This window comes from Pteropus medius, unplaced genomic scaffold, assembly GCF_902729225.1.
Source record: "Pteropus medius unplaced genomic scaffold, Ma_sr-lr_union100, whole genome shotgun sequence".
In the NCBI taxonomy this organism is placed as follows: Eukaryota; Metazoa; Chordata; class Mammalia; order Chiroptera; family Pteropodidae; genus Pteropus; species Pteropus medius.
The window spans coordinates 1,240,470-1,268,246 of NW_024349801.1; the positions used below are offsets into that span (position 1 = coordinate 1,240,470).

The 27,777-nt window shown below is 40.0% G+C and overlaps 1 protein-coding gene across 2 annotated transcripts in view; it reads right to left on the reverse strand.

The window, feature by feature from the left end:
- The window catches only part of GPATCH1 (G-patch domain containing 1), a 36,088-nt gene that overhangs the window by 8,119 nt on the left and 192 nt on the right, over window positions 1-27,777 (reverse strand). Inside the window, exons 2-16 of one of the 2 annotated variants that reach the window (XM_039888598.1) lie at window positions 22,093-22,227; window positions 19,833-19,918; window positions 17,004-17,164; window positions 16,387-16,484; window positions 15,807-15,865; window positions 15,171-15,413; window positions 14,030-14,177; window positions 12,244-12,323; window positions 9,537-9,741; window positions 7,468-7,758; window positions 6,334-6,512; window positions 5,934-6,061; window positions 4,821-4,957; window positions 4,248-4,474; window positions 3,984-4,199 (exon numbers count right to left, since the gene is read on the reverse strand). In XM_039888598.1, coding sequence (XP_039744532.1) covers window positions 3,999-4,199; window positions 4,248-4,474; window positions 4,821-4,957; window positions 5,934-6,061; window positions 6,334-6,512; window positions 7,468-7,758; window positions 9,537-9,741; window positions 12,244-12,323; window positions 14,030-14,177; window positions 15,171-15,413; window positions 15,807-15,865; window positions 16,387-16,484; window positions 17,004-17,164; window positions 19,833-19,918; window positions 22,093-22,227 — 2,378 coding nt within the window. In that variant the 3' untranslated portion in view covers window positions 3,984-3,998. Of the gene's footprint in view, window positions 1-3,983; window positions 4,200-4,247; window positions 4,475-4,820; window positions 4,958-5,933; window positions 6,062-6,333; window positions 6,513-7,467; window positions 7,759-9,536; window positions 9,742-12,243; window positions 12,324-14,029; window positions 14,178-15,170; window positions 15,414-15,806; window positions 15,866-16,386; window positions 16,485-17,003; window positions 17,165-19,832; window positions 19,919-22,092; window positions 22,228-27,777 lie in introns of those variants that run through there. The other variant, XM_039888597.1, reaches the window with a different exon arrangement.

A 27,777-nucleotide genomic window follows, 5' to 3' on the forward strand; every position in this document is an offset into this window, starting at 1 on the left:
CTCCTGATTTTGATGGAGATACTGTGATTATATAGGAGGATGTCCTTTGAAGGAAACACAGAGATGATGGGGCGTCTGGCTGGCAACTTGTGCTCAAGTGTTTAGGAAAAAAATGATCTGTACTGTATTTAAATTTTTGAGATTGTTTCAAATTTTTTCTTTTAATCATACAAAAAGTCAAAAGAAAAAGCCCTATACTGAAGCACAGGAAATCATGGTAACAATTCCTAGAAAAATCATGAATCAGATATATTTATAGCAAAACACAAATACCAATGTTACATGTATGGGCAATAAACTGAATGACAGTTGGCTGACTTCTGTGTTCAGACAGTTCTGGCTTTTAATGATGTCTATATTATTAAATGTACAAGCAGAACTGATATAAGTACATGAGATATTCTACTCTTAGAATTTTTTTTCCAGAATGTAATAGGAGCTGTAATAGAATTAAGTGACAGCAACAACACTCACCAAATATACAGCATCTATGTTTGTGAAGCTCCCTCACCACACCCCCACATACACCTTACACCAAAAGGTGTGCTCACTCAGAAAGTTTCCAAAGAAAAAATATTAAATAGCCCAGAGAGGGGAAGAGACCTTCTTAAGGTTACGTGACTAATAAATGAAAAAGCAAGAACCGAGACTTTCCAGGCAAAATTACCCAAATACTATCTCAATAGGTTTTTGAGACAATCAGAAGGCTTTCTAATCTAATGACCATATCGCAGAGCCAGAATCCACGAGCAGGGTTTTATGTCACTGAACTGAATCTCACTGCTTTTCCGCCTTCCTATCCTCCTGCCACTTGACTCCAGCTGCAGAGAAAGTCACAGGAAGTATAAGGCAGAGCAGGGAAACGAAAGTCCTAGGTTTCTGACTGGAGGATGGAAGAGGGAGCCCACAGACTCAAAGTGTCAGGAAGCTCATGAAGGAGGAGCTGAAGAGGGTGATCCTATAAAGTGCTCTATGAGCTTCTGGCTCCCCTCTAAGCTATGCTTGCATGGGTCTGACTCTAAGCAGCAAACCAAAGTCTTTGATAACAGAACCATGGAGTTAACTACCAGCCAGGTCCCAGAGCAGCCCTGGGAAGTACACGTGCAGGGAAGGTCTGAACACTACTATAAAGGTTCTGAAGACTGGAATGACTTTTGAACCACAGCCCACAGAACGTGGGTTGCAACTGCAGTTTGAACCTAACTAGGTCGAGTGTCTGCTTTCGCAAAATAAAACTGAATGAAAAAACCAATGTTCTCCTTAGAATTTGGACGAGACCCAGGGTCCCATGACATAATATTCAAAATGTCCACAATACAATCCAAAATTGCTTGGTATCTAAACAACCAGGAAAAATCTCAACTTGCAAAAGACAATATTTATATGCCCTTTTGGTCTCAAGATTTTGGCCAGAGGGATATCAAGGTCACCAAGAATAATCTGGAGGTTGCCAAGGACTTGTTTTAAAGTGTTTTCAAGTCTGACCAAGAACTCTGACATTTAGAAACAAATAAGAAGTTGTGAATATTGAAAATCATGTTTACTTTTCAAAAAAAATCAAAAGATGCCAACCCAAAATGACAAAAATGTCCTTTTTCTACAACCATGCTCCAAGAATAAGGGCAAACAAACAAAAAAATAGAAGGTTTCAGCAAAGAAATAAAAGATATAAAGAACCAAATAGGAATTCTATAAATGAAAAATACAATAACCAAAATTAAAAATTCACTGAATGAGCTCAATATCAGAATATAGATGACAGAGGAAAGAGTCTGTGAACCTGAAGACAGATCAATAGAAATTATCTGATTTGAACAGAGAGGAGTGGTTCAAAATTTAAAAAATGAACAGAGGAGTGAAAGTGTGGTGCAGAAATATTGGAAAAAATAACAGCTGGAAATGTCCAAATTGGGTGAAACACAAACTTAAAGAGTCGAGAAGCTCAGCAAACCCCAAACAAAATAATCTCAAAGAAATCTGCGCCCAGACACATCGTAATCATATACCGAGAGGAAAAAATCACATCACTATAAGGAGAATAATAATTATTTGAATGAGTATAGATTTCTCATCAGAAATCAGAAAGGCCAGAAGAAAGTGGTACAACATTTTTAAAGAACTAAAAGAAATCAGGAATGAAGATGAAATACAGGACATTTGCAGGTTAAGGAAAATTAAGAAAATCAGTTGTTGGAACTTCTCTAAAAGAAATGCTGAAAGAAGTTCCTCAGACAGAAGAAAATGACGAGAGAGGGAAACGACCTTCAGGAACGAAGGAATAACAGAAACGACCTTCAGGAACGAAGGAATAACAGAAATGGCAAATATCTGTGTCAATGAAATAGACTATTATCTTCTTAACATTTCTTTAAAATTTATACACCACTGCAAGCAAAAATCAAAAGTTTCTGATAATGATAAGGTTTCCAGTGTATGTGCAGAAGACAATTTAAAACAGGGAGAGAACAGGGACCTAAATAGTGATGAGGTTTCTACAATCCACTTGAAATGGTAAAATATCAATTCTAAGGAAACCGAAAAGGTAAGTATTTTATTGTAATACCTAATCACTAAAAAAAATTGAAAGACAAAATATTAAGATATATTAAAATGGAATACTAAATATTATTCAAGTAATACAAAAGAAGGCAGAAAAGGAGAAAAAGAGGAACAAAAAAGAGTGGGAACAGACAAAACAAATAATAAAACTGTAGACCCAAATTCAAGTATATCAACAAATTACATTAAACACAAATAATCAAAACACAAATTAATGTATACTTGAAACTAATAATAAAAAAAGAAAAAATTAATCATGGAACTATCATCATAAATCATCATGGATAAAAAAACACACAAATTAAAACATAGATTATCACATGTATTTTTTAAAAGACCCAAAGACAATGACCTGTTTACAAGAACCCACTTTAAATATAATAAAATAGTTAGGTTAATAGGATGGAAAAATATATACTATGCAAATTACCAAGGATAAAGAGTGATATTACATAATGATAAGAATCAATTCACCAAAAAATAATAATAATCCTAAAGAGAATATACATCTAAGAAGAGAGCTTTGAAATACCTAAAGCAAAAACCACTTTGGAATACAGTTTGGCAGTTTCTTATAAAGTTAAATCTAGAAGTAAATATTACCCAGCACTCTCACTACTAGGAATTTACCTTAGGAAAATGAAAACTTATGTCTACACAGAAATCTGCACCTAAATGTTCATAGCAGCTTTATTTATAATAGCCAAAAGCTGGAAATAACCTTATGTCCTTAAAGAGTGAACAAACCAACAAACTGTGGTACACGCAGACAATAAAATAGTATTCAGCAATAAAAAGGAATGAACTACTGATACATGCAAAATACCTATAAATCTCAAAGGTATGCTGAATGAAAGAAGCCAGGCCCAAAAGGCTGAATGAAAGAAGCCAGGCTCAAAAGGCTATATATGCATACTGTCTGATTCCATTTACAGAAAACTCTGGAAAGAGCAAAACTATAGAGACAGAGATCAAGGGTTGACTGGGACTTAGGGTAAAGAGGGGTATGACTACAAAGGGACAGCATGAGGGAGTTTTTTTTTGGCGGGGGGGTTGAATTATGCATCCTGATTGTGGTAGTGAGTACATGTATCTACATATGTGTAAAAACTCCTTGAACTGTACATCAAAAAAAGTCAATTTTAATGTAGGTTAATTTGAAAAATAAAATAAAAATCGTAAATGAAGCTAAGAAATAAAACCAACTTTTTATTAAGTTCAACTTTTAACTATTAAAAGAGAAATTTTTTAAAAAACTCAGTAGATGTTTTTCTCAGTAGTCTCCACAAAAGAGAATGCTTGTTGCTTGAAAAATTACATTTTCCAATACAAATATATTGAATTTTGTTTCGATGGTTGATGCTAAGTGAAAGCCATTCTAGGCAGAGAAGTTTATAACCTCCCTTCAAATGATGTAAGCTACGATTCAAACTGCTGGACTATATAGCAGGTGTTGGCAAACTACAGGCCAGGGGCCAAATCCAACCTGCTGCCTGTTTTTGTAAATAAAGTTTTATTGAAACATAGATGTACCCAATTGTTTTCATATTGCCTGTGGTTCCTTTCACACCCAACAGCAGAGTTGAATAGTAATAAAGACTATGACTCATAGATCCTATAATATTTAATATCTGGCCCTTCATAGAAAATGTGCTGACCTCTTCTATTGGGTAATGAAAAAGCATCACCATAGAGAAAGTTAAAGGCCACAGCCAGCCTGACAAAGAGAACCTGGAAGCTCCAAATACCTTATCTGATAGTGGTTCCTTCACATGCTCTTCCTCTTTGTTTACTAATGGACTGGACTCTTGTTTAGGTGGACCAACTTTTGATCTAGCCAAACTTAAGAATTCACTGATGGAATCTTCTTTCTTTTCTTGTTTAGATGTATCCCATCTGGATGGTTTTCTTGATTCTGAAACATAGGATATAGATATAATATCAGAATTAGCAAACAAGCAACAAGTTCTTCATTACAGTTCTTTAATTCTTTCAAGAGCATCATTCAACCTACTTTAGACCAGGCACCGTGCAAAGTGATAGGGATGTGGCAGATGCTGAGGTAGAGTCCCAACCCCACAGTATACATCTGGACCATTATAACATAAGCCAAGGTATTCATATGAGCAATTCTCTTAATGGAAGGAGAGTTAGCACTATGTGTATCCTCAGGATTAGATGACCCTTTATTTCTGTCTTCCCAATAGGCCAGAGGTTGAGATCACACTCAGCACAAGGACCTGAGGAAGCCTCCTACTCACTGTCGGGACCTCGGTGCTGTGGTACTTTTTCACTTGATGCTTGAGTCGTAGGCAAGGAAGTTGTCTCTGGGAGTGTCAGAAAGTTGAAGACTGAGTATTTGTCACGTTTCACTCTTGGTAAGCCAACTAAAGTTGAACTGGGAGTTGAAAAGAAAATATGTAACTATAATGTTAATAACAACTATGAGAAGCAAATCCAATTCCTATAAAGCTTTCCATCTCATGTTTTTCATCAGTAGCTCTTCTACTTGGCTCAAAAGATCCCCTAAGATATTTTCACTTCTCTAAACAGTTTAAGAATTTATAATGGGTAACTTGAGGACTCATTAGTTATTTTCCTTATTACAGTAAGAACCAGGATTTAACTTTGAAGAGGGATTTCCACTAAGGAAATGTTCCACTGATAAAAAATACAGTTGACCTTTGAACAACACGAGTTTGAACTATGTGAGTCCACTAATACATGATTTTTTTTTCAATAAATACTATAAATGTATTGTCTCTTCCTTATGACTTTCTTAACATTTTCTTTTCTCTAGCTTACTTTATTGCAAGAATACAGTACATGATACATATACCATACAAAATAATGTGTTAACTGACTGTGCTGTTGGTAAGGCTTCTGGTCAACAGTACTATTAGTAAAGCTTTGGGGGAGTCGAAGGTTATATATGGATTTTCAACTACATTGTTCAAAAAATTATATACCTAAAAATTCTGACAAAGCCTCTGATTCAACTGTATATGCTTTCTTGCAGTGTTTATAATCAAATGAGAAGCTGCTGAACTTATATAAAGAATTAGAAAACATAAGTAACATTTTAAATATAAATGTACGTGCATCATTGAAAAGGTGGCAAATTAGACAGCCATTAAGTTTTTATAACTCGGCATATCTGAGTTGCATATCTTCAATGTAAAATAAGTTTGCTATCTGGATGTTTATTTTTTTAGTAACAAATTAACAGAGGTTAAAGCTGCACAATTTGCAACTCTAAGCATTTCCAAGTAAGTTCATCTAGAAAAAAAGAATTTATATGAGCATGTAAGAAGAAAATTAGCTTTAATATGGGGGAATAAGCACTGAGGAAAGGGCAGGTTTATCCAACTTACTCTGGATACGGGTCAGGGACATTAAACCTCTTACACAGAAGCTTGTCAGGGTGCCATTCAAACGTGTCTCGGGTGAGCTTCCCAAACATCTTCATCTTCACAGCCGACTGCTTATCACTGACATCATTCTAGAAAAGACATTCACTCTGTTTCATCAAGAAGTCACATCAGTCGACCTGACAGCCTTTCCATTTAAAAGTTTTCAAGCAATCTTCCAAAATTATAAAACTGCTTTTACTACATTTTTGTTAAAGTGCATTGGAAGCTAAAAGCATAAAAATCACTTCTAATTCTCTAGTGCCATGTATATTTTGATCTTTTCACTGAGAGTTTTAAAATATTTGGCCATGCAGGGTTTTAATTTTTAAATGCACCAGGTAGAGACATGATGGTGACACACCTCTTGGTCTCGAGGAACTTCCACTTGATCTGAATCGTCTTCCTGCTTGGCATGCGTGAATCTGGAGGACAAGGTCGAATGGGAAGACACATACAGCTGGGCTGCCCGGGCAAACTCGTCCCGTTCACGGCCTCGCTCCCACTCTGTCATACTGGGATCCAGACAATGTTCCAGAGCATCTATAGTATGGAGAACAGGAGAGTGCTTCGCTCTTAGGAAAAACATGGGGCTTAAAGGAGAACATCTGGTGGCCCCACTGTATCCCTATAGATTTCACTAGAGGAGACAAATCCTTATCCTGGTTTTTAAGAGCATGGTGGGGAGGTACCTGGCAGGTAATACTACTGCTCACTCCCTCAAAATGATGTTTTTATTGAATTCTGTCTACTTATATCAGAGAATTAATTCCTGGTTAACTGTTCGAAGCAAAGAACTTGTTACCACTCCTACACAATGACATTAAGTGCATTTTAACTATATTCCTATGTTTTGGCAGAAAAACACTCCTTTCTTTTTTTTAACAAATAATTGTTAGGGGTCTGGATCCTTAATAGGGAGTTCAGGCACAGCACACAAAGATCTGCTTTTGAAAACCAACCCCTCTAATTCGCTGACTACCTCTCACAAGGAGTACTGCGTATAGCAGCAAGCCTTCTCCTCAGCCTTGCCATATTTATTTACTTCATAGGTCACAGAGTGACGTTTTTCCCCCACATAATGGTTCAACAGCCAACTCTCTTTGTAAGTCAAATTTTAGACTATGATTTAGGGCTGGATGGTGAGGACCTTAATTTAAGATAAAGTAGGAGATGACCTTGATCTCTTGGTGTGAAATGCAACACTTACAGAAGCCAACCATTTGCCAACAGTAAATGGTCTGTGGCTTAGCATTAGTCACCAAGGCATGTTCTCTACTTAAACAGTTATCTTTGGGGCCTGAGATAGAGAGAAACACAAGCTAATTATTCTCCCTTTTTGAAGTCAAGAGCCAGGGCCTGAAATCTTCGCAATGTTTTGGGATGAAGCAAAACACTGGCAGAGAAGAACGCTTCAACTTTAAATCTCAGACTAGGGTCAGAATAGTAAAAACACTGTCTCTGACTAAGACGTGGGAGACCTAAGCCTAGCACTCACCTTTCTGACCCCGTTTCATATTTACTAAAAACTCTTCGTATCGTTTTTGCTTTTCTGGATCTTTGGCGAAAGGTTTAAAGTTGCTGGCTCTTGCTGTCCCACCACACGATGCCATGTGCCAAGAGCGGTGTCCCACGTCAGGAGAGGAGGGCTGCGGTCTGCTACTTGCGGCATTCTGGGCCAGAGTCCTGGCCTTGAGTTGAGCTGCTTTAAGGTCAGTTGCCTGCTTCATTTCTTTGATCCTCTCTTTATCTTTTTGGGACAAAAATTCTAACACTGAAGTAGCTGAACCTAAACAAAATAATACAAAGATATGAAAAACATCATAAGACAAATATATTTGTATTTCTCTGTATATACATTTTAATATCATTTCAATTAGAGATGAATATTTTACATTTAGTGTTTCATCTGTATTCACATTATCCCTGTGAACTAGAAAGTAATAAAATAATGAGACTCTATTTTACAGTTGACAAAAATGGAGACTAATACTTGGATGTTTATCGGGCCAGTGAGTGGTCCCAGAATGAGGAAGCTGACATGCCGAACTCCAGACCTCCAGTCTGTGGTGGCCACCATGTCCACAGTACTGTCCTGCCCAGCACGAGCCCCAGATCAGAGCACAGCTACCCATCACACACTTGCTCATGTCACAAATGTTCACTGAGCATCCGTTCCATTCCAGACACTGGCTTAGGACTAGGAGGACAAGGCAGACAAATCTTGCTCTCACTAGTGAGAGAGGACATTAAAGAAGCCAAAAATCAACACCAGAGGGTTGGTACAAGAGGACTAAGGGGGGAAAAAAGAGGGTGATGCAATTGAGAGTGACTTAGATGAGAGAGCCAGGAGTGGGAGTGGATGGAGAGATAACTAGGGTATATGGTGGGCAAGGAAGGCCTGGAAGGTCCCTCAAAGAAATATTTGAGGTAAGCTCTCTAAGTAAAAAGAAGGAGCCAAAACATGAGGGAAAAAGAGAGGCAGAGGAAACAGCAAACATAAAGGCCACGCGGGGGTGCGGTTGGCAGGTTGAGGGCAAAAAGGAGTATCATGAGGTCAGACCGCAGGGGTTAAGGGAAAGCGGTATACGATGTGGCTTGAAAGGTAGGCAGAGCTGGACCCATAGAGCTTTGTGGGGAATCTGGATTTCTCTTTAGTGTAAGAAGTACTGGTTTATTTTAAGGAGGATAGTGATATAATTTGGTTCATCTGGCTGCTGTTGAGGGGAATGGACTACAAAGAGAAAATAAGGAGACCAATCAGAGGCTGCTGCAATAGTCCAGGTGAGAGTAGATGGGCCTTTAGACAAGTGGAGAAGCAGCAGAAATGCAGAGAAGTAGACAGAGTCCCCACACGTAGGGGTAGAAATTAGAGGACTTGCTGATAGGTTGGGTAGGGATAGGGGAGGGAGGGAAAGAGAGGAGCTAAGAATTAGGATTTCTACGTTCTGGTCTGAGCAGTGCGTCTCCGGTGGTACCATTTACTGCCAAGGGGAAGACTGGAGGAAGACCAACTTTGAGGAAGTGGGAACCACAAGCTATGTTTGGGTCTATTTTATTTGAAATACCTGGCAGACTCCCACACGGCAAGCCCAAGTTCATCTCTCATAGTGGGTCTTCCTGCTCCAACCTACAGGGGATCCTCCACATCTGTCCGTACTTTCAGATGCACTCATTCCTTTTAGGTTCTCAGGAAAAGAGCTACAGTACCCTTATCCCCTGAGAAAAAAATTTTATGTTCCCAGGCTGTACAAAGAAAATGAAGGTACACATGTCCCTGGTCTTCATTCACCACATTCCTGGATAATGATTAAAAATCTGAAAACTCCTGAGCTTAACGAGGTTGTAGTTTCAATGACATAAACCAATGGTAGGAAAGCAATAAGTCTTAAGAAGTAAAGAATATTCACTGTTACGTATGCTAGTCACGGTAAACAATTTTATACCCCCAGTTTGGGATTACAAAATCATGGAAAGAATTTCAATAGGAAAACAACTTTCCATTTTGATTCTGATAACTCAGATTATTATAAATTTAATGCCTTTAATCTTTTCCATGGCACATACCTTGAATAGGTTTTTCTCCTAGCAACTCTCCCCGCTTGGAGGCATTCAGTTGGTGCCTACTGTGTGTCCCTGGGTCATGTATTGGCTGTCCAGCTGACTCCGATAATACTTGAAGTAAGTGGGAGTTCTCCGAGGTTGCAGCTACCACGGGTCTGAAATAATGCACTGGTCGATAGTCTCTTGGTAATTCAGGTGGTGGGTAAATCTTAAAAAAAAAAAAAAAAAAAACCTCAGAAAATACAGGCTAGAAGATGATCAGGTTTGATTTAACCAAGAAAACCTGATACCTCAGAGCCCTGTTAACCCAAGCCTTCCCCTGTCTAATATTCAGCAGGTAGGTAGCACTGGGGACAGCCTGTCCAGGTGCCCAGCCACCATCCATTCCGGATCTGGAAAGTCAACAGAACCATACTGTTCTAATAACTAGACATCTTTAATACCACCCCTGCTCACTTCTATACAGAGATGCTAACATGCGTGTTAAATATGAACAGAACAAGAACGATAACAATAGTTAGCACAATGTCCTGGCCCACTGTAAGTGAGAAAATTTAGAAAAGTATGATTCAAGGCATAGAAAAAAATAATAACTTTAAATAAGTTACTTTTAAAAATTCTGAATTTTTTTTCTGGTTCTGTTTCAGTTCCAAATTGGAACTTCAGGACTTATTTTTTGATCCGAAGTATTTTTAATTCAAAATCTGACTGAACTAAAATTGAAATATATTTGGGGAGCTCAGGTAGGTACTAATGAGAGCAGAACGGATAAGTTTTTAAAAAGTGTTAGATTTTTTTAAATTATTGCACTAAAATAAATGGTCTCCCTTGCTCTTGGTCTAACAACACATATTAATGGACAGTCCTATTTAAGCTGTTTTCTAGATTTGTCAGCTACCTGAAACTCTGAACTCATACCCAGTGAAGCACTGAATGCTCGCTGGCAGAAGCAGTCAGCCCCAGTGGCACAGTAGGCTCGACCTGAGGCTTTTAACAATAGTATATGATGCCTGGACCACCCCACAAAGTCAGCTCTCATTCGAGTTTCCCAGGCTTCCCAGGTGGTGGTAAGGTTCCCAAGTGGTTTCCTGGTGCGACCGCCTGCTATGATGAAAACCCACAAAAGACTGGTATTATCGCTGTCAGAAAATCTCATTCTCTATCGCCTTAGCCTGACCACCTTCTCTGAAAAACAGAGACTCCCCAGTCAGCCTGCAATCCCTCTCATGTTTCCAAGACACGAAGGTCCAGAGGAGCACAGCAGAAAGGAGGCGCGTGTGCACACGACTTCATAATAGCCCCCATCAGATCCAAAGCATTTCATGGACTGGGTTTTTAGCTACATATTTAGAAAACTTGCCTGTCAGTGAAAGGCCAGGTGAACACAGCCCTCCTCTGAACTGTTGATGTCCAAAGCCCTACTCCAGCAAGGAGCACCTCGGGAGCCCTAAGTGCCTGTCTCTCCACTATGACACTCCGCCTTACAGTGAATTTGTCTGTCTGGCACCATCACTGAACAGGAGCTACTTGGGGGCCAGGACTTAGTCCTATTTGTCTTTGATCCCTGTGTCAACTGGATACTTCTCAACCATTTTTATTTTTATATTTTTTATTTTTTATTTATTTATTTTTTCTACCTCTTCCCTCCTCCCCCATCCTCTGCCCTCTGGTTCAACCATTTTTATGCCTCCTTTTCATACACAAAAAAACTCACATTCTCCTTCGACATATTTGATATTTCTGGTATTAACAACAGCATGCTATGTGCCCAACACTGTTTTAAAAATATTCTGCTTGCTGTTACAACACATTAACTATCACCACTAAACCAATCAAAGCCACCGTAATACCGAATATCATTTCTCAGGCTGCACTACTGCCAGCCGCTCCGGTTCTGGGGACCCACAGGCCAAGCCAAGAGATACTTAACTAATGTTTGCTGAATCAAAAACAAAAAAGCCCATTAAATCGTAGAACACCCTGAAAAAAGGATGCCCTGATCTCGGAAGCTAAGCAGGGTTGGGCCTGCTTAGTACCTGGATGGGAGACCACCTAGGAATACCAGGTGCTGTAGGCATTTTAAAAAAAAAAAAGGATGCCATCAAGGCAAATGGCCAGGCACCCCCTGAGCTACCAGTACTCACAACTAACTTGCGACACCCACCTGGGAACACATGACTCTGATGAACGTTAAAGAGCACCACCTGGCCTACGCTGCAACAAAATCTCACAGAAACAGGATGATCTGTAAGGACATGCGGCGTTCTCCACGGGACTTACCCGCATGCACACGGCATCTCTCCCTTCCGCTTGCCCATGCAAAGAGCCCAGGGAACCTCATCCGCACTAGCGAATGAGCTTCACAGCACTCAGGAGGAGTCAGGACTGTGGGTCATTATAACTTTTAGAAAGTTTTGTATTTTTCCATAAGTCACATTGCTCCTAAAATTTCATCAATTCCATCCTCCCACCAGCTTTGAATATAATTCCTTTTTAGTGGAAATAACTACTCACTCGAAGTTTGAATTTAAAAAATCAGCAGTTAGCTGTTGTGAATACAATGTGGCTACTGACTGAGATTTCTAATACAGATTATGTTTTCCTGGACAATCACTAGTTTTGAAAATAGAATTTACATATCGTTCCGGTTGTTAATATAACAAAGCAGCAAAACTTTTAAGTACTAAACCAGTAAAAAAAAAAATCTTACTTTCTTAGAAGATAAAGGTTTAGAAGCCAGGGAAAATCCATCCAATATTTTGCCAACGTATCGAAGATCTTTCTCGGATTCTACAAAATGATGTCATTGATTAATTCCAGAAGCATAGATTAGAATAAGACAAAAGACACCAGTTTATTTATCTCCAAGAACACAAATACTACATGTCATACACGAGATAGCAGTAAAGAAGGGAACAATGGCACATAGAGCACTCACACCTCTGTTGACTCTGACAGCCCAGCCCACACCACCCACAGCTGACGGAGCCCAGGACAGAGGCGTGGCCCTCCAAGGCAAGTACCTCAGCCTGAGGTCCTAACTAAGGGGCACCTGAGAACACACTCTGTGAGATAAGAGATCTCAAATAAACCATCAAGAGAACAAACATGGATAAAAGTAAAAATCATAACTGTGAGAGAGTCATTTCAAAAACTAGGTGAAGAACCATGGAGAGAGAACCTCTCAAGTTCCTTAGCAACCATCAAAATAAGGTACAAAAGGCAGTATATATAACCAGGTCGGCCAGTAATCTAATCTTAGCACACATTAAAAGGTACTTTTGTCTTTTTCGTGAATGAATTTCTAAGAGATAAAGATCACTAATTCAGGAAAGGAAATGACCAACTCCTCTGACTTGGAGCCAGGGATTGTCCATTGGTCGCAGAGACAACCCCCACGACAAAGGCTCTTTCATTACCAAGGCTGTCATGAGCATAGAAGTTCTATCAAAAATCCATACATACAAAAAAAAATCCACATGTACAAACTGCATTTTCTATAGCCAAAAGTCCCTTCTCTGTGACCATCATGAGCACTGACATGAGCTGGTGTTCGGCCCCGAAGGAGGCACAGCCCCCAGCAGTGCGGGTAGGACTGACACTTCCAGCCTCATAGATGGTTTCACAGCTCAGTAACTATCTTCCCCCACAATCCCTGTTAAACTTTTGTGCCAGCTTCTGGAAGTTCCTAAAATTCTGTAGGGTAATTTGGGATTAAATTTCATATTCTTGGAATTTTGTATTCTTTTCAAACCCAGTAGTCTACGGCCATGCCACGCTGAATGCACCCGATCTCGTCTGATCTCAGAAAGCTGGGTAAGAGAGAGCCACAATACAAAGCCAGGTCCGATTGGCTCCAAATCACATGCTACTAATACCTACGCCACACTATCTCCTCCCTGCACCTTTTCTGAAATGAAAAACTGAAATGCTATTTAGAACCAGAGGATCTGAATCTAGAATCCGACTTGAAATTCAAGCTGGGTTGAAAGAATGTCCATCTCCTGACCCAAAGAGAGCCCCCACAAGAGCCAGGGACTCAAGTAGGAAGACAGGCTGTGTGCCGAGCTCCATCTTACTGGGGGCTCTCGGTGTTCCTACCACCTGGTCATCACACCTGACTTCTGACCTGCTGCTTGAGTTGGCCTACTTCGGCTGCCTACCCATTTCCTCCAGCTGGGAGTGTTTCCCCCTGACCCAGTGCCGGCTCAGCAACACGAGCACCTGTCCACACACGTGCACCTTCCCTGATTCCAGACCTCCTTCTCCTCCCGACCTTGACCCTGTCTTGACAACTGGCTTTGGCTTTGACCCGATCTAAATCCCATTTCTGTCTTACTTCCCACACTGGGCCTCTCTTTTCCCCACTTCATTTCTCACCCTGCATCTTTGACCAACAACCCCCTACTCCATGGAGGCTGACGCTCCAGTATCAAACTAGCAGTCTCTTCTCCCTGATATTCTTACACTGGTCAGCTGCGGGTCTACGAAATTACCTTTCTGACTTTGATATTGCCTGGGCGCTGTCCAGCCATAGAGTCCATCTCCAGGCTCCTCGTCCTTCAAAACGGTGTCATACTTGGATAGAGTTTCTGTGGCATAGATATCATCATCTTCCTCTTCCAGGGCACCAACACCAAAAGCCTTTTCAAAAACAGGTTTCAAACAGCAATTACAGGTTTTAGGGTATGTCTGCACTGAAGGATAAAGCTACTTTAAGGATGTGATTGAACAGACTGCATTAGCACTGTAAGATCACCAAGAGAGAAGAGAGTGGGGGACCCAGATTAACACACAGACTCAAGTGTTTTGGAAAACAATGAGCAGAAGCTAATGCCATGCCTCCAGGGTCCTCGCACAGGCAGAGGAGTGGAGAACACACACAAGCAGCAGGGCTGGAGGAGAAATGGAGCCTCCCAAAGGAGAGAGGCAGAATGTTCATCTACCATTCAATGTGGCTGGGGACAGTACTGGTGACCAGGGTCCGAAGACCAACACTACACTAATGGCTGCTGTAAGAACTCCCAATCTTTGTGAGAAATGGCCTCTAACAAGCATCGCTTTTTGTTAAAAGAACTGGAAAAAGCACATGTATTGGGAAAAAAAAAAAGGTAATAATGACATTTTCTAAATGTAATTTAGGAAAGAACCTCTAAATCAATTTGAGGGGACAGACAACTAGTAAAAGCTCTCCATCTCCTCAAAGGTAAAAAGCAAGTTTCCCAGATGAAACTTACACCCAGCTCCCAGTTTTAGGGTTGGCAGCACTAAAAAATAGTCCAAAAGGTAGTAAAACTTGGACCTCAACTGGGAGAGGCAGACTGCAATTCAACTATTAACTAAATCAAAGGGGTAACTGGTTTTTCTGCTCCGCTTCACAAGGATGTGGAAAAGCAGTAAAACTGTTCGTTCCTGGGAACACACAAACTCCACTACGAACATAGGTAACAGAGACTAAGGAGTACATATGAAAATCAGGAAGGTGTGCTTTGCATGTCTCAGAAAAATCCCAAGGAAAATATAACCATTTCAAAGTCTTCATGTAGTCAGTGAATCATGAGTGCCTACCACGAAGCAACCGTAACAAGGAAGGTGTTCTCACTGGTTCCATGTTTTATAAAACAGAAACACTATTACCTGGCCTGAAATTCCCAATTTTCTTCCTTTATTCTCTCCAATGTCTCCAAGAAGATTGCTGGGCCCCTCAGGTCCCCCACTGAAAAGATTAAAATGTTCTCCCGAAGTTCCAAACAAGGCTTGGTGGGGATCCAGGCCCTTGTAAGCCAGTCCGTGTACATCATCTTTAGGTGTGAAATCCACAGGCATGACGTCTTTGGGTGCAAAGGTCACATTTTCTGGCAAGTAGTCATCATCTTCATCCTATTTACAATGTTTTAAAAGTAGAACAAAGGTAAGCCACTGCCTAGTGCAAAGTAAGCCTATAAAATACTATTTTCAAGTACAGTGATTAATGTCAAACAAAACAATTACCAAACTTTCATTTCTGCTATTCAAAATCACTAAATCAAATCACTGAATGATACTAATATAAACAACTCCACTTTAAGAATCTAAACAGACTTAGGATGTCTGTGTTGCTGGCATGTTACTGAATATAGTATCTGACACAATGGGGATAGCTTTAGGGTCTGGGTATTTAACTGTAATAGGATATGACTGATTTCTAAAATTGTTTCCAACCCTAGAACTTCACATTCATAGAGCCACAGATGCTACTCTACCACGTTAAAGGTCAGTCATCCCATACAATACCTCGGATCCTTCAGAGCCTCCAGGGGGTAATGCACAGCCATAGATTTTTACTCCAGGATCTATAAAAGAAATTTCAAATGCATCAGTCATGAGCAAATGAAAATATAGAAACCGGATTTGCTGACACTCTAGAGGTTACATGGCTGTGCTTGTGAAAGGTGCTACAGCTTTGGGGTAGGAGACTGATCACTCAGAATTTGTTTTCCACCAGGCCCTGCCGGACCCACACTCTTGGAAACAATGTGCTCGATGAGAAAACACTACTGCCCCAGCACCAGGGAGAACCTGAAAAAAATTATTGCTGCTGCCAAGAGTTCACAGTCTGGCTGGGGAGACCACCCGCAAGGAATAAATAAAAATAATCATGTTAAATTGTGACACAGTTTCGGAAGAAGTAGGAAACAGTTTCATACTCTGCTGGTGGGAATGTAAACTGATACAATTCTTCCAGAAAGCTATTGCACATTACACACGAAAAGCTTTAAAATACATGAATACCACTGACCAAGCAATTTTATTTCTAGAACCATGTAGCCATTAAAAAATATGCTGTGGAATTAACGACAATCAATATACGTACCAGGTTTTTGTCGGCGTGGTCTTCTCTTTACTCGGGGACCAATTCCTTGTCCTTCCTTCCAACCCATTTTTCTTAGCAATTCAAAACCAACAGATAATCTAGGATATACAAGGCATTGAAAATGAACTGCTTTTTATAACATTAGAGAACAACAGGAAATAAGCAGCCTTTGAGTTTCCGCTTAGCTCATATACTTGTCATGCCCGAACCCATTCCTTCATCCATATTAGAATTGCATGGCCCTGCCATTCTGGCCACAGTTGACTGACTGGAGGAAGTCAATCAGATGCCGTCCCTACTGGACCTCTGAAATAGACTCTAGACGTTCCTGGTCAAGCAGCATGGGAAACCATGACAGTTTGAGGTTGCCACATCAGGCCACGTGCCCAGAAGCAGAACAAGGAAGTATGAAAAAAGAGAGGGTAGAATAAGGCTGGAGCTTCAGAGCACTCCATGCAACACAATGCAAGATCCTTTCGGCAAAATCCCTCTTTGCACTCAAGCTAGGCTAAGAAGTCTTGTCCTACTTGCAACCAAGCTGTCCCTAAGTAATATCATCGAATACATGCAAAGTAATGATACAAAGATCAGAAAAGTCAAAATTAAATTCTTCTCACTTTGCTGGTGTTATGAAGTCATCAAGCAGAGTGGCTCCAGGAATAGGGGCAGTAACAGCTGCTAACTGCCTGGCCTTCTCTCGTATTCTATCTTTGGTTTTGGAAGCAAAATCATCTGTGGTAACAATCGCTTTAGGTGCTATCCCAAATTCACTAAGATCCTTAAAAAAATTCAAACAGAATTACATACATTATTTGGAAAGTGATTAAACATGATCCATCACACAGTTTTATTTTATTTTATTTTTAACTTATTTATTTAAATTAGTTTCAAGTATCAGTACATTGGTTAGACATCTATATAGTGCATAAAACGATCCCCCCAATTGCTCCCTCCCTCCCCTGGCCCTCTATCTAGCCATCATATTAATGCTAACTGCATTCCCTCTGCTGTGCTCCCCATCTCCATGATCAACTATCAATTATTAATTGGTACTTCTTTAACCCTTCACCTTATTCTCCCAGCCCCCCAAACCCTCTTCCCTCTGTCTGTCACCAAATTGTCTACTATATTTGTGAGTCTGTTTTTGATTAGTTTGTTATTTTTGTTCCTTAGATTCCGCATATAAGTGAAATCATATGGTATTTATCTTTCTCTGTCTGTCTTATTTCACGTAGCATAATAACCTATCCATGTCACTGCAAATGGTAGGATTTCATTTTTTTAATGGCTGAGTAATATTCCATTGTATATATGAACAATAAATTCTTTATCCAATCATCCGTTGATGAGCATTTAAGTTGCTTCCATATCTTGGCTATTGTAAATTGTGTTGCCGTGAATACTGGAGTGCACAGATCTTTACAAATTATTGTTTTGTTTTGTTTTGTTTTGTTTGGATAAATACCCAGAAGTGCAATTCCTAGGTCAAAAGGTAGTGCAATTCCTAGGTCAAAAGGTATATCCATTTTTAATTTTTTGAGAAACCTCCATACTGTTAGCAGCTGTACCAATTTGCAATTGGTATGAGGGTTCCCTTTTCTCTGCATCCTCGCCAACACTTACAGTTTTTTGATTTATTGATGATAGCCCTTCTGACAGGTGTGAGGTGATATCTCATTATGGTTTTAATTTGCATTTAGCTAAAATTACAAAATTGAGTTAGAGATCAAAGAAGTGACTGACTGTACACACTGACTTTGGAGCCTTCATATAAGCTAAGGCCAGTGGCCAATGACAGGGCATTGTAGTAGCTACTCATTGAGGCCACAAGGGGCACTACCAAGCTAGGAAAACAGGACGATTAAGTTCTTCTCAGACAATATTTCAAAGGTCAGTGTGAAGGGGGAAAATCTTAGAGTCATAGCCAACAAGCATTCTTGAGCATCTATGTGCCAGGCCCTGAGTTCAGTGCTTTTGCATTTACTGCCGGCTGCCTGTCCAACAGCACCTTTCTTCTTTCTTTGCAGAGCCCTGAGGTTGTCCAGGCACCTGCCTTCCTCTGTGCCACCAAGCACCTCAGGAGGTGTCCCTAGGGTGTGTGGGCTGGGGCGGGAGAATGTTAGGGAATGGGATTCATGTCTTATCTAAGCTAGTCATTTTGATCCCATTTTCCTTGCTTTAAGGACTGCTTTAAGAATGAGCATGAAAAACAATCTGTCTGAGCAGATGGGTGGGAAAATCCACTGAAGGATTTATGAGAATGGTTTCTTTGCTCTAAAGAAAAGATACCAAGAAGAAAGTCCTCCCTCCACTGGATAATGTCATCTTGGGTATGCCACTGGAAACTACTGCAGCCACAAGGAGAGCTAGTGTAAGGACAAGCTGACATGCAGAAGATGACTGAGAAGAGAATCTGGGGCCTCGTTGGCATCTAGACTTCTTGTTACATGAGATATTTTTCCTTATGGATTATGCTAATCGAATAGGAAGGGGATCTCCCTTTGCCCCTTAACTGCAGCCGAAAGCATGCTGACATTTTATTTCGTCTTCATCACAAATGAATCCATGACTAGGTTTTAAGCTAATGGGGAGTTAATTTTTCTTAAAAAATGGAGCACACCCTGCAGGCTGGCAGGACCACTTTAGAACCTCCCAACACACACCAGCCTCCATTTGCCCCTAAGAAGTTAATAGTCATTGTCACTTTAATGATGTGCCTAGATGCTGCACATGGCTTCCTTTCACTCCTTTCTCTAGTTGCTCATTGTTCCTTAAACTACAGTGTACATAAGAGCTATTGTGGAAGGCTGCACCCTGGCTCCATGGTACCGCACTTTTAGGGCAACTGGGGCTTTTTCTAGTAGATTTGACTCTACAGGTACCTTGTTTAATTACGCTTTGCTTTATTATGTTTTGTAGGTGTTGTGTTTTTACAAATTAAAAGTTTGTGGCAACCCTGCTTAGGGTAACTCCATCGGCACCATTTTTCTAACAGGCTCAAATGATGTATAGCAGTTTTTAGCAATAAAGTATTTTTTAATTAAGGTAGGTACTTTTGTTTTTTTTTTTTTAGAAATAATGCTATTGCGCACTTAACAGACCACAGTACGGTATAAATATAACTTTTAAATGTACTGGGAAAACAAAAATTTGTGTGACTCACTTTATTGCAGTGGTCTGGAACCAATTCGTAGCATCTCCAAGGTGCGCCTGTATGTGACTTTCCCTTTACACTCCTGACTTTAGAAACTGGCCCCAGCATAAGACACTACTCCAGTGAATAAGAATCCATTGATGTACAGGGCACTATAGTCTAAATGCCTAAGAGATAAAGCCTTACAATGAGGAAATCAGACCCTGAACTTTCTGGGGAGAGATAAGGCACTACAACAACCAGCTACAAGCATCCTACCATGTAACTGGCAATTAAGGTTCTGCACACCCACCTCTTCATCCATAAAATCCTCTGGACCAAGAACAGATTTGTCTGCTCTGTTCTGCCGTGAAGACACAAAGGAAGAGGGTGTCCATCCTCGAAAGAAAAGAGTTTAGAACATTACAATCCTAGATAGTATTTTGGTTTATAAGTAAATAAATAACATGTTGGATATGAAAGTCCTGATAACCACAAACTCCTAGCTACTTCCATCTCACTGCTCAAATAGACATAATTATTCCACGTAAACTTCTTATTAACCCTCATATCCCCTGCTGTCAGAACTCAGTAAGGTTTCCCCATAAGAATCTGGAAACAAGAGAAATCAAATTATATACTGAAAGTTAAATTGTGAAAGGAACACAAGTAGATTTGAGCAGAAAGATATAAGTTCACCTTGAAAGATACCACTCTAATACCAGCAAGACAGCAACCTACACTACCAAATTAACATATCAAAGAAACAATATGTCATGGTCAGCCATGAAAGAATGGCTAAAGAGAGAGTCAGAAAAGCAATGAAGACAACATTGTAGGTGCCCTGGCTCAAGGACTCAAGCTGGCTGGTCTAAGGACAGGCAATGGCCATACCAGGCCCCCAGTTCCATCAGGCACCTGGGTCCTATAACACCCCTGTTCCCCATACATAGTCACCAAGCATATGCTGTGTCTAAGAATGTGCCAAGCCAAAGAATGCTCTGGAGGTCAAACGTATCTGTAACCTTCTGTAGATAAACTTTAGTTTTCTCTAAGAGTGACACATCTACTTTCTGATTTCCTACAAGAGTCGTGTGGAGCTAAGGAGTCTGGGGCAGAACTACTCTTGGCAGATGGGTGGGACAGGTTTCTGGGCCAACCTGGGAGATATCCCAGGAGAGTGAGCATCTGTTCTCCTGGGCAACACCCTGGGCCCAGCACCTTCCTCCACTTTGGATTTTAGTCTTTGCCCTATTTCTGCACAGTCCTTGAATCTGTCACTCCTAATGGTAAAGAAATGTTCTAATATATTAGCATATCACAGTCTACCTGACAATTCACTTGAGCTAGTCTTACTATTTAATTATAATATACAACACAGCATAATTATAAGAATCAGCAATGTATTAATGCGCTTCTTTCTTCACAAACCCTATTGTCATTTTAAACATTTTAATAAGTGTGTTATTTTAATAGTGCCTTAGTTATCTTTATTTGCTTTTCTTAATAATAAGTTTGAATATTCCATACAGCATTTCTGTCATCTGGAGTAAACTGTTCAAATACTTTGATCATTTGCCCATTGAACTGATCTTTATAAATTCTGGTTATTTCATTTTAACCATCTTATTCACCCCAAGCATTTTTCTTACATGGCTTTTTTTTTTTTGCATTGCTTTTAGTCTTTATTTTACTGTTATGTACAAGTTGTTTTTTCGAATTTATTTTCTAATTATAGTTGACATACAATATATTAGTTTCAGGTATACAACATAGTGATTAGACATTTATATACCTTATGAAGTGATCACCCTAATAAGCCTAGTACCCACCTGACATCATACATAGTTATTACATAATTACTGACTATATTACAAGTTATTTTTTTACAGGATAGTAATTATGTTTTTACAAGTTATTTTTAAAACGAAGATATAAAAGATCTATCCTATCTTGTTCTTAATAATTCCTATGAGTTAATCCGTTCACTTCCCATTCATATCTGAGATACATAGCCATTTTTCTTCCAGTTTCTATGTTAAACATAAAAACATACATTACTGTAAACAATACAGAATTTATTATATTGCACCCTGTGAGAACTTAATGAATTTTTCTCCAAGACAAGAGCATGTACTGACAAGTGATGCTTGGTCCCAGTGTCAGGAGAGAGCGGCTCTGACCCTCAGTGGCCTCATCTACAAAACAGCTGTGACACCTGCCCTCCTTCGTCAGTGAGTCATGCGAGACAGTGATGACCTGAGTGAATCTGTGTGAGAGCACTTTGTGCATGTCAAGATATAATATAAAATGGAAGTCATTACATCATTTAATCATCCAGTTAGACTGTACCTATTTTTTTTAATAGGAAAAAAAAACTCTTTCACCTTCAGGTTGTAATCAATGAATGACATACACATTGACTCTGGAAACATTCCAAACATTTCAAAGAGCTCAAAAGTGTACTAAAATGTTACAAGAATTTTTTTTTAAGAGAGAAGTAGGGGAGCAAGAATCTTATATTTCAATCATTTGCTTTAATAGTATCATAACTATAAGTAGGAAAATCATACCTTCTTTTGAGCCAACAGTGTTGAAATACCCAGCAGAGAACCCTCCACTGAAGGCTCCATGAAACCGTTTATACCTTCCTTTTTCATCCCTGACAGTCTGATCCTGAAGAGGAACTGGTTTCTTTGGTCTTTCACCTAAAAAAAAAATTTTGAATGAGAAAGAGAGAAGGAGATGGCGGACTGGAAAAATTCAGGGAAGATATCATTTCTTAAACCTAATGAATTGTTTACTTCTTATAATTTCAAATATAATAATTTAAGTAAGTTGCTATTCCTAGACTTCACTAGCTTATGTAGCTTAGGAAGCAATAAATCTTATCAAGCTTCTTTATGGTTCTAAGACAATTACAGATATCCCTTATTTATATTAGAAATATGTTTTAGCAAAAATGGCCTGCTTTTCCCACTAAATTCCATTATGAAAACTAAATTACATTGAGGGGAAGAGAGTTCAAATAGAGGGACATGACATCTGCTGGCAGCAAAGGAGGCAAATTGCTTGGGTGGCACATGGCATGCAGAAACGTGCAACAGAACAAACGCTTCTATTTCTCTTCTAGAACTTCATAGCGTTCCTAACTCAAGAATTTTTCCTCTTGTATTGCCCATTTCCCCCAAATTTTAAGAGTTTATCTCTGGGAATCTTCTCACTCCATAATAAATATTCTTTCAACTTATTTTTTTCTACTTTGCAGAAAGGACTGGGTTGCTACATCACACAAGATAAAAGGTACTTAATGTTTAACTTAGGTTTAAAGTTGCTATAACACAAATTACTGCCTGATTTCATCAACTCTAATTCAAAATTCTGACTATATTTTATATAAAAAGTAACCATAAAGTTATTGTCAAACATTCAATACAGAGAGTAAGTTATACAGTAGTTAATGGCACAGGCTTGAGAATCACAGCACTCTGGATTTGAAAGCCAATTCCACCTTGACTAGCACTGAGACTTTGGTCATCTTTACCTCTCTGTGCCTCAATTTCCTCATCTGTAAAATGGGGATGACATTAACAGTAATAACTCTGTCATAGAATTGTTATGCAAATTATAACAATTTGGATAAAATAATCTAATTGAGATAAGATAATGTCTGTAAAGTGCTTAACAAGAAGGGGGTCACACAATCAATACTTTAAAAGTATCAGCTGCTACCATTGTTGTTAAGATAGCAAAGTCCATGTGTACCTGTTACTTCAATAATTAATCAAGTTACTACTTCCTTTACCCTACTATTTGCTAGCTTTGGGAACTTAGGCAAGTTACTTAATCTCTATAAGCCTCAGCCTCCACAACTACAAAATTAGGGTAATAACAGAGCCTACCTTGTAAAGCGGCGCTGAGGATTAAATATCACGTGCAGAGAGCTGAGCACAGTGCCTGGTCTTAGCGAAGCTCAGTTAATATCAGCTACAATTTCATTTCACTCTAAAGAACTGAATTACAACTTCGGTCCCACAATCCAAGACTTTCACCATTTCTTAGAAATGTAGTACACACACTCTATGACTGTAGGTACACCTGGCATGGCTAAGGCAGGGTTTCTCAACCTTGGCACTATTGATAGTTTGTGCTGAATAACTCTTTGTTGTGGGGGACAGTCTTGAGCACTGCAGGATGTTTAGCAGCATCCCTGATCTGTAACACTAGATGCCAGAAGCAACTCACCCCCTTTCCCAGGCATTGTCTCTAGGCATTGCTAATTGTCCCCTAGGACAGTGGTCCCCAAACTTTTTGGCACCAGGGACCAGTGCTCCTATGAGAATCTAATGCCTGACCATCTGAGGTGGAGCTGAGGCGGTGATGCTAGCACTGGGGAGCGGCTGCAAATACAGATGAAGCTTCGCTCACTCGTCTGCCACTCACCTCCTGCTGTGCAGCCCAGTTCCTCACAGGCCACACACCAGTACTAGTCCATGGTACGGGGGTTGGGGACCCCTGCCCTAGTAGGCAAAATCACCCACAATTGAGAACCACTGGGTTAAGGTGAGAGAGAGCAAGTTCTGCCAATCCTAGGTGCTGCTCTTGCCCTGTTCTCCTGATCTGAAAAGGGTGATAAGATCTGCAGACAGCTATGCAGAATCGTGGCAGCAGATGATGAGGGCCAACCAACACAGCCGACTAGGTCCCACAGGGCTCCTGAGGAGGAGGCGCCACCTCTAACCACAGCACAGAAAACTCCAGCGAGAAGGTGGCATTTTAGCCAGGCCCTGTTATAATTATTGCTACTAATAATAACCAATCCCTTCTTGTCACACATGTCATCTCATTTATCATATCCTGATAAGGATGTTCTGATTAAGTAATTGCCCAGAAGTCCACAGCTAATAAGCACAAAGCTGAAATCAGACCTCAACTCTGCCTCTAAGCCAGGGATGCCACCAATACTGTCCTTCACTCATCCCCAACCAAGTATACTGAAGGGCTTTACTATGGAAGCAGTTCTGAACCTGGGTGTGGGAAACTAGCACAACTCCATCCCTGTTCCCAGGTCACTCGGAGCCCAGCAGAGGAGACCTGCATGTACAAGAAGTCTGACAACATGCAACGCCCACAACTGCACAGACACCGTAGGCAGAAGCAGAATTTGATAGTCACAGATAGGGATATGATTCCCAACAGAAGCAATAACTCCATCAGTAAACAGGAGGTCTATAATACCAGATGCTTTGAGAAAGTAGTCTAGACTGACTGAGTGCAGAGAAGAAATAGAAGTGGAACCAGAAGGGCAGATCCTGCAGAGGTCCTGAAATATGTTGCTGCAGGGTCTTTGGTAAGTCTTATGGCTGATGGGAGCCACAGATAGTTTTAAGTGGGATAGTCATAGCATCAAGGACAAAGAAAATGATCCTAAAATTAATCTGAGTACAGGATGAGCTGGAGCCAAATAAAAGTGTCTAAGGAAAGAGTAGATAAGTACTGGTGCCCCCTTCTTTCCAGGCCAGAGGGTCTTTGTGTCTATAGGTCTATGTGTGACAGTTCAGCCACTGTCTCTTAATCAATAAATCTTTCTGTCAGGGCCAGCAACTTTAAGTAGTGGAGTCCTTTCTCTAACAATATTTGTCTAATCTGTTACTGAAATTTCAAAGCAGGAAGTAAAAATGATTATTGGTCTAATATGTTATATTGTAAAATGTACTCAGGTTGAATTTAAACTTCAAAGTGCTTAGGAAACAATGAATCAATCCTTAAAAACTTCTAATACTTAGAAGTTAAAAGGATGATGTTAGATTAGAAACAAATCTCCCTTCTACTTCAAAGGCAAGGTTAAATATTGTATATCATAAATCATAATGATGGAAAAAATCCTTATCTATCAAATTGGCACATAGTTAAAACAATGGGTATGAAGTACAAACAGAGGTTAACAGATACTGAATTTAGGAGCCAGGAAAAATGAGGTTATTTCTCTCTTGTTATACGCTTTGTATGTCATCGAATTTCCAAAAATAAATATGTATAAATTTATAATAAAAGTTGGAAAATTTTAAAAATAGGGGGAGAAAATGCAAGGTTAGATCATTAGACTTCATTTCAGATTTTGTGCATTCGCAAAACAGGAAGAATTAGAAAAATATAGGTAAGTAGTTAATGACTTACAATGTCACTTCACAAGGAAACAACTGTGAAACCAGAAATATAGAAATGACGTGAACGGATGCCTAACATGGTTGTAATAAGCACCTCCCATGCATATTTGACACTTATTCTCTTCCTGCCTAAATTCTAAAGTTTTCAAAGGATCCCATGCTGCCTTCTCAGGTTGCCCCTGTTACCTTCTGTAGGTTATTTCCTGTCTGCCACCACATACTTTTGCACTTGCAAACCTTGTTACTTTTGTTCTGTGGATGAAAAAGGAGTTCTGTAATAAATCTGAGAAGTCCAGCGATGGATCATAAATTCCTAACAGGGCAGGTCATGCTGGGTAGTCATGCCTCAGATATATAACTTTTTTAGAAAAAGGTTTATCTTTGCCTTGAGAAAGTCCTGTCCATTGTTCTTCTGCATCTAGGTTAACACACCTTTGAAATACCAAAGTAATCCTTTTTCAGACCCCTCAGAAGTGTAACCACCCTCGAGGGAGCACATAATCTTTGTAACTACACTGTAATATACCTTGCTTTCTCCCACTTTTATTCAATCTTATGTTCCCTCCTTAATTCTAAATGCATTTTTTTAAACCTGCAAACTGTCATCTTTGGGGGGTATTTTTCTCAGTCTGCTGAGATCTTGCATCCAGATGTATACTCTATTTGGCTGAAAAAAAAATTTTAAAACAAACTCATAAAAATTCCCTACAGGTTTGGATATTTCTTAACAAGTCAACAGTTCTCAACTAGATTTGAAACTCTTCAAATAAAGGTTCTTTGTCAAATTCTTTGAGATCATGGGGCGATGCACTTGCCAATAGAGCTAATGTGATCTTAGGCTGCATTAAAGAAAAAATACAATCTAGAATGAAGGAAACAATAGTAATGGCCCTTCTCCCCCACACTCTGGTCCCATACCTAGAGAAAGACTTTGACAAATAGGGTAGAGAACTTTAAACTGAGTGTATCAGAGAACTAAGGATGTTAGGTGTGGTACAGAGATGTCTTAAAGGATATGCAAAGGCTGTCTTCAAATACATGAGAAGCTTTCAAGAGACTAGTTTTTCTCTGTCTTTTGTAAGCAGAGGGTAGAAGCAAGACTAGTATCTGGCAGAAGTTTCTACTAATTAGAACTATTTGCAGAGAATCAAAGGGTCACCATTAGAATGTCCCAGAAGTACAACCAACCTGGCGGGATTTGGTTAGGGTGGGGAAACATATCTCACCAAAAGGAGGTCTGCAAGTAACTCCTAGTCCACCAGGCTTCCTTAGTCTTTCCCACAGGGCTATCACTGTCATCAGTCCTTAGTGGACACTCAATACATACTTTGCTGAACAAATCAAATCATTAAGTGGATCAGACCAGAAACACAGGAGAAAACCTTGCTTCATCTTGTCTTCTCCCTACAATCAACCAGCAAGTCCGGGTCAACTCTGCTTTCAAAGTGTATCTCCACCCAGGCGAATACTTACACCACTACTGCTACACTCCAATCCAAGTCATCACCATCCCCAGACCTCTTTTTGTTGGTCTCTCTGCTTCATTCTTGCCCACTCCCAAGCATCTATTCTCAAAATCAATAATCTTTAAAATAGACATCTTTTCCTTGTGTAAACTCCCCCAATGTCTCTCCTACACTTAGTATAACTCTCTTATCATACTCAGTAAGATCCAGCCCCTGCCTTCTTCCCCTTTGACATTTTCTACCAGTCTCTCCCTAGTGCCGGCTGCTCCACCCATGCCAGTCCTGCCTGCCCCTCGATTTGCCAAACTGGCTCTGACTTCAAAGCCTTTGCATGTGCTGTTCTCTCTGCCTGAAATGTTCTTGCCCCTAGATCTCAGTATGGTTGTTCCTTCTCCTGTTTCAAGTCTGAGCTCAAATGTGCTCTTCTAGAGAAGACATTGCCTGACCACCGCCACTCTCACACGAGCCCGTTTCGTCATCTTTCTATTTCCCATCCCTCTGGGATTCTCATCCGTCTCTCCAGAAGGTGGGCACCCCGAAAGCACAGAGCACGCCTCTCTGGTCGCTGTTCACAGCGCTGGTAGCTAGCGAGTTTTGAAGTGCCCGGAGCCAGCCAAGGCTCGGC